The following is a 12290-nucleotide window of genomic DNA, read 5'->3' on the forward strand; positions in this document are numbered from 1 at the left end:
GGAGAAAATGAAGGATAAAGTGCGAGACTGGTTACACTACGCTCAGATTAATGAAGTTTTTAAAAATGACAAAAAGTTAGGGTTCCAGGTGGAGAAATCGAAATTGGAAACAGAACTGTTAGAACCTAAGACTAAGGTACTTTCAAGAATGTATAACTTGCTGTTAAAATGGAATACACAAGATGAAATGGTTAAATCGGCTATGATAAAGTGGGCACAGGACATTGGGCATAATATCATGTTTGAGGACTGGGAAAGGTTGTGGACCAACGGGCTGAACTTCACTGCATGTAATGCCTTGAAGGAAAATGTAATGAAAATGATATATAGATGGTACATGACCCCAGTTAAACTTGCCAAAATATACCATTTGTCTGATAATAAATGTTGGAAATGTAAAGAAAATGATGGAACATTCTTTCACCTCTGGTGGACCTGCCCTAGAGTAAAGGCCTTCTGGGAAATGATATATAATGAGCTGAAAAAGGTATTTAAGTATACCTTCACTAAGAAACCAGAGGCCTTCCTTTTGGGTATTGTCGGCCAGAAGGTGTTAAAGAAGGACCGAACATTTTTTATGTATGCAACAACGGCAGCAAGGCTACTCATCGCTAAGCACTGGAAAACTCAAGATCTACCCACATTGGAAGAGTGGCAGATGCAACTGATAGACTATATGTAACTAGCCGAGATGACCGGCAGAATCCGAGACCTGGGAGAAGAGAAGGTTGAAGAAGATTGGAAGAAATTTAAGATTTATTTAAAAAAGCACTGTAATTTGGTTGAATGTTAATATGGAGGCTAGATCATAAATAATTGACCACCACTAAATTAGATGCAACTAGGATGATAAGTGAGATTGAGGAAAAATCATAAACCTTTGGGAGAATTATTAGATTATATTCTAAATGAATGCGACATAAGAATGTAAACAAGATGATAAATTACAGGCAAGAATTGACAATGATGCAAGTGGGAGCGGGAGACGTGAGGGAGTCCAAAGAAGTTAAGAAACTATGTTATTGTTCATTATATTTGCATATATGTTTAAAAATCTTAATAAAAATATATTTTTTTAAAAAAGGAGGGAAACGATAAAAGGTATAAATGTAAGTGCCATATGGAGTCAGTTTATCATTGTATCTGGATCTGGGAGCAGACGGCCTCCAGTATGAAGTGTGGAAGATGGTTGGGAAAACAAAATGCTTGTAAAAATTTATCAGGTGTAAGAACACGATTTGCAAACAGAAATACAAGACTGCCCTCTCTAGTTTGGTGGTTCCTATAATCAGTTATAATAGTTTGAACAAGATATCTGACTCCTGACAGAACAGTGCTCTGCCAAATTGCTGAAATAAATGTTTGCTTTTCAAATTAAGAGCAATTGACAGAATCGAGCAGATAACGCTTTTTCTGGGCTGCTCCTCTTCAGGCTGCATGCATACTCATGACAGCACTGAGCTTTCTGTGCCTCCCTCATGTCTTCCACTTGAACCGGGGAACCACCTATGGGCAGTTTGCTAATCTCACTGCTGGTGCTTCTCTAAGGGGCAGAGGCTGACTGCAATACAGAATATTTTACAATATTCAGCCAGTTTTATTTCTGTCCTTAAGAGATTTCAAAGCTCACATTTAGCTCTTAGAATCAATTACGCAAGGCAAGAATCTTGTCTAACTTATTCTGAAGTTTGACTTCCAAAGCACGGCTTCTGATTGGCTGCATGAAGCTCCTGCAGCCAATCAGAAGCCGCAGAAGCCCCATCAGACATTCGTCTTCTGAAAGAATGTTTGAAAACCGAAACACTCCAAGTTTCTGATGGTTCGGGAGCCAAAACGTTCAACTCCCAAGGCGTACAGGAGCCGAGGTACAACTGTATCTGAATTTTTGTACCACTTTATTGACTTCATGAATCAAAGGAAAGATGCCATAACTGGGAATTAGCAGGCTTTCCTCCTCCCTCCACTTGCTACTGAACTGACTTCCAAGCTGTCTACGATGGATCAGGGTTGGCGCCACCACAACCATAAGCAGGACACCACTCCTGAGTCTGAATATGTATATGATCATTCTCAGCACGCAACTCTAGTTCTGTCTCTGAAATAAGCAAGACTTAAGTTGGCAGAGGACTTCCTAGAAGTATACTGCAGTGGGATACCTGGAAGAAGAGAAGAGTATGGGTGCGCCAAACGAAGAAATCCAGTTTTTGGACTTTGGACAGGCCCCATGTCAGTTTGTCTCTTCCTTGAACCTAAAGCTACCAGGTACGTGAACTTGCTGATACTCACATCTGTGACATTGACCACACCAATCTGTGGCTTGAATAGGTCAATCTTGAAGGTCTTTTCCCAGTACACAATGAGCTGTAGGGGCAAAAGAAAAGGGAAGCATTTCATATAAATATGGTGATTTATTAAGTGGTGCACAAATCCAAGTCCACCCAAATAAATAATGGGGCCTGACAAGGGGGAGACTAGAGGGAAAGAAAGGTTGCCATCCAAATGTGTGTGTTATTTTTGTAAGACTTGGGCTGTTGTTCTCCATTTCTCATTCAATATTTTCTTCCCCTTTCCTCCTTTGTCTCCACCAACACATTCCCGAAAGTAAGGGTTACTTTGAGCCAAGTACAGCTGGCAGAATGGTACTTTCTGTGCCAGAGTTCATCTCTAGGAGATTTGCCATTGAAGAAGTAGATAGGAGGGTGCTTATGAATCTATCTGGAGCACTGGGAAAATTACAACAAAATGACAATAACGCCAGGCCATCGTACTCACCAGAGGAAAGTCGTCTGGGTCAATCCACACAATGCTCAATTCAGGGTTGTCGGTATTGTCTTTAGCAACCTGCTTGACAATTTCCAGGAATTCAAAGCCATCTGAAAAGAAATACGGTTTAAGTTCCTCTCATGCATAGATGTCAGAAGAATCCACTAAGCTATCATAGTCGTCGTCCTCAGGGTGAGAACAGGATGTCCCAAGCAACCCTGCCAGTGGCAGAAGAGAATAAATAAAAAATATTGGCCCTCTGCATTTCTCATTGCCATTCAACTGTCCTTTCTGTTCTGGACATGGGAAGTAGCCCAATAATCTCTTCGTTTCTTTGCCCATCTTCTCCTCTGCATGAAGAACCCGCCTCATGACTTAGATGGCATGTAAACAAAACATTCCTGGAGCAACAAAGCCATGTTGGAAGCCCCCGGAAACAAGGGAGCTGAGCTGCGGGGGAAGGCTTCCTGTGAGCAGCCGGAGCTGGCTGTACAAAGTGCAGATTAGCTGGTGCCTCTGATATCACTGGCCCCCTTCCTCCAAATCCCTGAGGTAGTTTTGCAACTCAGGAAAAGCTGTACACTAATAATAATATTGAAATGAAGCAACATATTTGCACTGTTCGTAGCCATGAAATGCAAGAACTGTAGTCTCCGATAGATTTACACACTCTCACATAAAGGAAAGGTGTGTTCACAACAATTCTTTCAAACAGTGGTAACTTGTTCTTGCATTTACGTCAGCAGTAAATTACTTCACATTTGTGCAGTTCAAACACAGCCAAAGCATGAGGGAGCAAATTACTGCTGCCTTTGCTTTGTCCCCAGGGTGAGTAGAAAAGTATCACTGACCAAGTATGAATCCTACAGACATAGGAGGGTTAGAGATATCCAAGCAAATGGTTTTATTCCATGATCTGCTCTCTTGTGTTCTTGCACGTAGGAAGGGATATGTTGTAATTCCCATTGATCTCTGAGCTCCAGAAAGGTGGACAAAGAAAGATATCTTACCTGGGTCATCTTCTTCAGCAAATGCCACAATGTGAATGCCATCGAGGTCATCCTCCTGTGGACACAAGAAATATGGGATTGGTGAGCTGAAAGTTAGGGACAACAGTGCGCTGGGCATGGGGAGATGGACCTGAAGATCAGTCAACCAGAGAATGTCAAGAAAAATCTATGATTAGAAGTGTTTCTAGAAATTAACAGAAAGATAAATATGAACAGAATCAACAAAAAAATTAGGCAAAGTTCAGTGGGGGGTCTGAAAATAAATGAGCAGACACAAGATGGAGATACACTGGAAAGGGTTCTAAATGACTTGCCTCATGCTAATTCCGCATTTAATTCAGCATTTTATACTCATGGCTCCTACCAATAGAATGTCGTCCTTGTTTGGGTCCAACAGCAGTCAATAATGATAACCTTACAATGAATTCCAGTCTTCATTGTAGACTGTCTCACCAGAGTGGTGCATGCTCTGGTCATCTCCTGCTTGGACTACTGCAATGCACTCTACGTGGGGCTACCTTTGAAGGTGACCCGGAAACTACAACTAATCCAGAATGCGGCAGCTAGACTGGTGACTGGGAGCATCTGCCAAGACCACATAACACCAGTCTTGAAAGACCTACATTGGCTCCCAGTACGTTTCCGAGCACAATTCAAAGTGCTGGTGCTGACCTTTAAAGCCCTAAACAGCCTCGGTCCAGTATACCTGAAGGAATGTCTCCACCCCCATTGTTCTGCCCGGACACTGAGGTCCAGCTCCGCGGGCCTTCTGGCGGCTCCCTCCCTGTGAGAAGCCAAGTTACAGGGAACCAGGCAAAGAGCCTTCTCGGCAGTAGCACTCTCCCTGTGGAACGCCCTCCCACCAGATGTCAAAGAAATAAACAACTATCTGACTTTTAGAAGACATCTGAAGGCAGCCCTGTTTAGGGAAGTTTTTGATGTTTGATTGTGTTTTTAATATTCTGTTGGAAGCTGTCCAGAGTGGCTGGGGAGGCACAGCCAGATGGGCAGGGTATAAGTAATAAATTATTATTATTATTCCTGTGATTGATCGGCAGGTTCCATGGTCCATAAGGCTCTTCCCCCACAAGTTATTTTTCTTGCAGAGGGATAAAGTGTTCCAGAACACATATGGCAAGCCACTTATTTATAATGACTCAAGCAGAAGACTTGGGGAGTACATAGATTCTGTCTAAGACATGTAGCACAGTTACTAATCTGAACTGCACCTGAACAACCGTTGACTAAACACTGTATTTAGTCAATTCACCAGCTCTTTCCTGTGGCCCAAACCACAGCAATCAAAAACTCCCAACTGAAAACTTCAGCCTTTTTCACACAACTCCATCATGTGGTCAGTGAATGTATGAATGGCAAGCAAGAACACATCAAATAGTGAATATCAGCAAATCACTCTGCCCAACCCTGATTGCTCCACATTGTTGTCGTTTAGTTGTGTCCGACTCTTCGTGACCCCCTGGACCAGAGCAGGCCATGCACTCCTGTCTTCCACTGCCTCCTGCAGTTTGGTCAGACCCATGTTAGTAGCTTTAAGAACACTGTCCCACCACCTCGTCCTCTGTCGTCCCCTTCTCCTTGTGCCCTCCATCTTTCCCAACATCAGGGTCTTTTCCAGGGAGTCTTCTCTTCTCATGAGGTGGCCAAAGTCTTGGAGCCTCAGCTTCATGATCTGTCCTTCCAGTGAGCACTCAGGGCTGATTTCCTTCAGAATGGATAGGTTGGATCTTCTTGCAGTCCATGGGACTCTCCAGAGTCTCCTCCAGCACCAGAATTCAAAAGCATCAATTCTTTGGCGATCAGCCTTCTTGATGGTCCAGCTCTCACTTCCATACATCACTACTGTACTTAAACCATAGCTTTAACTATACAGACCTTTGTCGGCAAGGTGATGTCTCTGCTTTTCAACATGCTGTCTAGGTTTGTCATCGCTTTTCGGAGCTAAATATGTATGGCTGAACACAAATGTTGGGTTTCCACACCATCAGGGATCTGCACCATCAGGGTTTTCAATTATTTGAAGAACAAAAGAAGCCTTCTGTATATGCAGTTGCATGCATGTAAGGACTCCTTTTATGCATCCAACTTTATACGGCAAGATGGAAAGGCCAACATAGGAGGCATGATTGCATGTTTCTCCTGTAACTTTGTATGAGGAATGCTTACGAAGTTAAGAGAGCTCCCACCTTTCTACAAAATTCTGATGGGTATAACATTTCAAAGACTGTAGAGAGACTCCAAGTCATTAAGGACCATTAAAGTGGTTTTGTACAGGTCGTGATCACCCATAAAGTTTGTAAGGCAAAGCAATAGACCAATTCATGAGAAACAAAGCAACCAAACAATCACAGAAGGTTCTTTCTGGTGTTGTCCAAAAGTGAGAATTGAAGGGGACAGTTGGGGCATAGGAATGGGGGAGAGGAACAAAAAGATTCTGGCAGGGGTGTCTGTAAAATCTAATAAGAGGAAAAGAGAATTGAGAAAGGTTAGCATTTTTTTTAAAAAATAAATAAATCTGGGATGGTTTTCTTCCTAAAAGCCGCAAGGTTGGCAGCAAGGCCTTGGGTATCTGGGCACAATGAAAATTATATTGGCAAAGGCCATCTGAGTTGGCAGTCAGGTTGTTTATTGTGCACCTGCAATGAATGTCATCTTGGAATTATACCATGGAAAACCCTCATGTTCCTTGTCTTCCACCAATCCCAGCTTTCAATTTCAATTGGTATTAATGCAAGAGGAAAAAAATCCATCTAAATGCTAATTTCTTTCCCCTCTGAGCCCACCAGTTACAGAACCCCCATAAAATGAAGAGCTAAAAGAATAAGTGGAAAACATCTCTGGGGGAAGGTGGGGGAAGTGTAAGAACGAGGCTTTAGAGATGTTTGGAGCAGATTTACTACTGAAATGAGAGCAAAAATAGTCCACTGTAATGTGTGGTTTGTGTGTTTCTTTTCTTCCAACCCCCCCCCCCTCGCCCCACAAGACAATTCAAACTGTCTTAGCACAAACACAATTCCAAAGTCGATAACTCATTAAACAAGTGGCAAAGGCTCATCTCTGATGCAGTGGAAGAAACCCGGGCTTCATTTTCCTAGCATCTCCCAGTGTGTTAGAGAACAGAGGCTGCCATTCAACTACCAATGGATGGATCTGTCCATTTTTGTTTATCTGTGCTTCAAAATCCCCCCCCCCCTTGATTTCGCTTCACCCTATCTCTGCATCAGTTTAGAATTAGTATTATTATTTGAAGTCATCTGTATTCATCTACATGTGCCTTTCTCCTAATGCAGGCATGTCCAAAGTTCGTTCGGGGGGCAGTTTATTCCAAAAAGCTCAACAACTTTAATCCTAAAAAAAAAAAGAAAAAGCTCAACAACTTTAATCCTAAAAAAAGCTCAACAACTTTCAACTTTGGTCGGCCCTCTTTGAAAAACGTTTGGGCACCCCTATAATGCATGCATTTTGCCATATATACATATGACAATTTCTCTTATATTTGTGTACACTATTTTCATGCATACTGCCTTTGACTAGGGGGGTGGTCCTTGAGGGTGCCCCCCTGGTGAATGCTGGATAGCAGAGCTACACGAGTCCCAGGTTCACATACCCAAGCTTCAAGTAGCAAGTGGGGGGGGGTGTAATTTCTTCCCAGTTCTTTGCTGCGTGGCTGTGGTTTGCAGCTGTTAACATGCCCAGGAGATCCGAGGGCTGTGATTCTTCCTTATGACATAATCCACCTTCCCAGATGCCTTGGATTTGGTTGTAGCAAGCATAACAATTTTACCATATACTTTGCATTCTGAGTCTTCTTTACGGGCGTGCTTGACAATGCAGCTAGACTAGATACTTTCTCATGGAAATATCCCCATCCCTACAGCTCCCAGTGCTCCCAATTTGTTTCACTTACCCAGGTCTCAAACATATCTTCTGGGCGCAGCTTGCGCAGTGTGGCTCTGAAAAGAAAGAATAGAGACCTCAGTTTTATGGGTGAATCTGTATGGTGATTATGATTGTAAGATTCTGTATAACAAAAGTAGACTCAGAAGACAGGAACTTCCACTGGCAGGCATAAACCAGATTGACACAGTGGTCCATTTTTTTTTACACCTGCAGTAAGTCTGATTCCAAACCATACGGGAGCATCAGCAATTTCCATTAACACAAACAGCAACAACATGGGAGCAAGGAGGAATAGACCCTATCCGGGCACTACATATCAGGTACCTTGGGTTAAGAACTTAATTCGTTCTGGAGGTCCGTTCTTAACCTGAAATTGTTCTTAACCTGAGGTACCACTTTAGCTAATGGGGCCTTCTGCTGCTGCTGCCGCACGATTTCTGTTCTCTTCCTGAAGCAAAGTTCTTAACCCGAGGTACTATTTCTGGGTTAGCGGAGTCTGTAACCTGAAGCGTATTTAACCTGAAGCGTATGTGTCAGGGGTTCAGAAGGAGAGACACAGGAGGGGGAGCAAATGGAGAGTGAGGAGGAGGAGTACGAGGGGGGCGCAGGCAGTGACAGTGGCCAGAGTTATTCCACAAGCCTCTCTAGCGAATCGGAGGACTCACAGAAGGGAGCGCCGGTGGCCAGAGCAAGGGAGATTCCAAGGGAGAAACCTCAAGAGGGAGGGGCCAGCGGGGAGTCCCTGAACAGCAGCTGGAGATCAGGGCCAGCGTCTCCACCAGAGCGCAGTGGGGAGGGGGAGTCCCAGGAGTCGGGACCAGTGTCCTCACCACCAGAGGGAGGAGAGGAGTCAGGTTTGGCAACACCCACATCAGGAAGCGGGGAAACGGTCAGAAGGAAAGTCACCGGCTGGGCGCGCGCGCCAAGTTCAAATGTACAGGAGCGCGGCACAGCGGGGAGCCCGGGAAGGGAGCCAGGTCCTAAAGCCCGCCGGAGGGAGGGGCAAGACTCAGGAGGCTCCGCGTCAGAGGAGTCCAGGAAGGAGGGAACCCCAGAGGGCAGAAGGACCCAACGCAGGAAAGAGCAGCGCAAGAGGTGGAGCCGGGCTAGAATCTTAAACTGGTGTGGGTGGAGCAGTGAGTCAGAGGGGACTTAGCCGGTCTAGCGTTAAGACGTGGGCCTGCGCGCCCAGAGCTTGGAAATGGAAACTAAACTTCAATAAAGACTTTTGTATATAATATCCACTGGGCGTTGGTCCTCTGTGAGCTGGGACCTAGCGGCAGTCCTGACAGTAAGTCCCCTCTCCATTTTCACCAATTTTGCAACCTCGTGGAGTGCGGGAAAGCAGCGAGGGGTGAAGATTGGTGCTTCGCGAGCTCACGAAAAACAGGGAAATGACTACCGAAGAGAGGATAGCGAGTTTGCAAAACGCAGTGACGCAGTTGACTGCAGAAATTGCGGCTTCCAGAAAGAAAGAACAGGAAGCAGCTGCTGCCTGCCAGGATCTGCGAACCAGGTTAGAAGTGCTAAGTACACAGAGGCTACCGGCCACCAGACCAGAAGGGATTGGGCTGGGAAACAGAGGAGGGAGCCTGGTATCTCACTTCAATGGGGACCTGCAGGAGTATCCTAACTTCAGAGCAGATGTGATTTATGCATTGCAGCTGCTTGACAAAGACTTTAAAAATGAGGGAGAGAAAGTGGGATTTATTATTTCGCATTTGCGGGGGGAGGCAAAATCGTGGCTGCGCAATCTATGGAGAGACAAGGATCCAGCCCTCCAAAATGCGGCTGCCTTCATTAAAGTGATGGATGCGTGTTTTTTATCTGAGATTGATGTGGATATCGCTAGGAGGGAGATTCACGGACTAAGACAAGGTAAAGCCACTGTGAGGCAATATCATTCACGTTTTTTCGGATTGGTGAATGTACTAGCCTGGGAGAAAGAATCGCCTGCCGTCAGAGACCTGTTCTGGGAGGGGTTGAGCGGAGCTGTGAAAGATGAGATCGCAAGGGGGGGAAGACCCCAAACCACCAAGGAAGTGGTGGAACGGGCACTCTCCATTGGGGTTCGGTTGGAAGGACGCCCTTGGGGCAGGGAGGAAGGGCATTTGGGACGCACGCCAGCGAGAGGACTGCCTCCCTTCCCCAAGGAGGCGGCGCGCGCTCGATCCATGCCTCCGCTGGGAGGGGGAGAGGAGCCGATGGAGATAGGTGGTGCTAAGGCTCACTCCACAGTCGGAGCCCTAACTCCGGGAGCAGTCAAGATGAAGCCTCCTAGAGGAACCAGGAAGTGCTACATCTGCGACAGTGCTCAGCATATGGCAAAAGAGTGTCCCCAGCGGTTTCACAAGCATACTGCAGCCGCAGCGACAGTAACAGACGCAATTCAGCAGAGGGAGTCGCAGCAGGAAAACTCCACTGTCTGGCTGGAGATGGCGTCTCTGGGGACCAGCCAGACAAGTCAGTGAAGCAATCCCCAGGGATCCTACAGCCCACCGACCCCCTCCCACCCAAACCAGTAGTGCAGCTCACCGCATCCCTTCAGCTCCCCAATGGGCTACTTGTGGAAATTCCCATCACCGTCGACTCGGGGAGCAATGCAGATTTTATAGACATGCAGTTCCTCCAGCAACATGGCATAGCCCTTCTGCCAGCGGCGGTACCTCTGAAAGTCGTCACAGTGGACGGCAGGGAGCTACTGGGAGGGCAAGTGCTACAGCAGACGCCGCCAATGGTGATGCGCATTGGAAACCACCGTGAGGTCATCAGCTTCAACGTCACCCGCCTGTCAGACACGCCCATAGTGTTGGGAATGAGTTGGCTGGATAGGCACAGCCCGGCATTAGCTTGGTACCAGCGGCAACTGACCTTCGGCTCCTCTTACTGCGCAGAACACTGCATCCTGGCGGACTTGGAAGATGAGGGGCACGAGGATGGACCACAGCTGAACTTGGGCATGTTGCAAGCGGTGCCTAACAAATACAAGGAGTTTTTGGAGGTCTTCTGCGAGAAAGAGGCGGATAAGCTGCCACCCCACAGACCCTACGACTGCAAGATCGACCTCCTGCCCGGGGCGACGCTCCCGACGGGGAAACTGTACTCCATGTCTGAGGATGAATTGCAAGAGCTCAGGGAGTTCATAGATCACAACCTGAAGCGGGGATTCATCCGGGAGTCCAAGGCGGCAGGAGGCAGTCCCGTGTTCTTTGTAAAGAAGCGGGACACGCCCCAAAAGAGGCTGGTCGTTGATTTCCGCTTCTTGAACCTCAAGACCAAGCCCTCAGCATTCCCTATGCCCAAGATCGATGACCTGCTGGCGACGGTGAGGAAGGGTCGCATCTTTACCAAGTTGGATCTGCGCGGAGCGTACAATCTCATTCGCGTACGGGAAGGCGACGAGTGGAAAACAACCATGTTTACGCCGCTGGGCACTTATGAATACAGAGTTATGCCTTTTGGATTAAAAAATGGTTCCCACTGCTTTCAAGCCTTCATGCATCATGTCTTGGCGGGTCTCCTCTACAAGAAGTGCGTCTGTTTCCTGGATGACATCCTAATCTTCTCGGAATCGCCGGAGGCTCACGAGAGAGATGTTAGGGAAGTTCTGCAGAGGCTGCGGGAGCACAGGCTGTACGCCAAGCTGGAGAAGTGCCAGTTCGACAAGACGGAGGTGGATTTCTTGGGCTACAAACTGTCCGACAAGGGACTGGCTATGGACGGTGCCAAGGTACGTGCAGTACTGGATTGGAAGAGCCCACGCAATAGGAAGGAAGTACAGAGGTTTGTCGGTTTTGCCAACTTTTATCGCAAGTTCATCAAGGGTTTCGCCATGCAGACAGCGGCCATCACCGACACCCTCAGTTCCAAGAAGAAGAGGTTCATCTGGACGGAGCAGGCAGAGCAGTCCTTTCAGAAGCTCAAGCAGCTCTTCGCTTCCGAAGAGAACCTACTGCACGTAAATCCCAGCAGGCCCATGAGAGTGGAGACGGACGCCTCAGACAGGGCCGTGGGAGCCGTTCTGTTGCAGCAAGACCACCAGGGGGACTGGAGGCCGTGCGCTTTCTACTCCAGAAAACTCAGCAAAGCGGAGCAGAACTACACCATTTGGGACAGGGAGTTGCTGGCCATACATGCAGCCTTCAAGGCGTGGCGGCACTTCCTCGTCGGAGCCAAGCACACGGTGCAGGTCCGCACAGACCATAAGAACTTGGAGTACTGGCGCACGGCGAGGTTCCTGAACCAGCGACACATCCGCTGGGCGGAGTTCTTTGCAGATTTCGACTTCAGAATTGAGTACATCCCAGGAAACAGCAACGTCTTGGCGGACGCGCTGTCCAGAAAACCGCAGTATCTGGAGGCAGAGGCACCGGCGGCGGCCAAGCACATTTTCACACCACAGGCGTGGGCATGCGCGTCAGCCACGGTAGACCTGGACGCGGTGCGCCGCGCGCTGCAAACGGACTCGTTCGCCCGAGCCAAGATGGAGGAGGTGTGCAGTGGCAAGGCGAGGGGCGACGAATTCCAAGTGCGAGACGGCCTGCTCCTACGCAAGGGAGTCCTCTACGTACCAGGAGACAGCCTCCGCGCGAAGGTCCT

The 12290-nt window shown here is 47.3% G+C and overlaps 1 protein-coding gene across 1 annotated transcript in view; it reads right to left on the reverse strand.

The window, feature by feature from the left end:
• Positions 1–12290, reverse strand: part of CASQ2 (calsequestrin 2) — a 39795-nt gene that overhangs the window by 3232 nt on the left and 24273 nt on the right. The window contains exons 7-10 of the mRNA XM_083719474.1: positions 7699–7744; positions 3774–3828; positions 2773–2873; positions 2287–2361 (exon numbers count right to left, since the gene is read on the reverse strand). Coding sequence (XP_083575600.1) covers positions 2287–2361; positions 2773–2873; positions 3774–3828; positions 7699–7744 — 277 coding nt within the window. The remainder of the gene's footprint in view (positions 1–2286; positions 2362–2772; positions 2874–3773; positions 3829–7698; positions 7745–12290) is intronic.

The sequence above is a fragment of the Podarcis gaigeae genome (genome assembly GCF_964106915.1).
Source record: "Podarcis gaigeae genome assembly, chromosome: 17".
NCBI lineage: Eukaryota > Metazoa > Chordata > Lepidosauria > Squamata > Lacertidae > Podarcis > Podarcis gaigeae.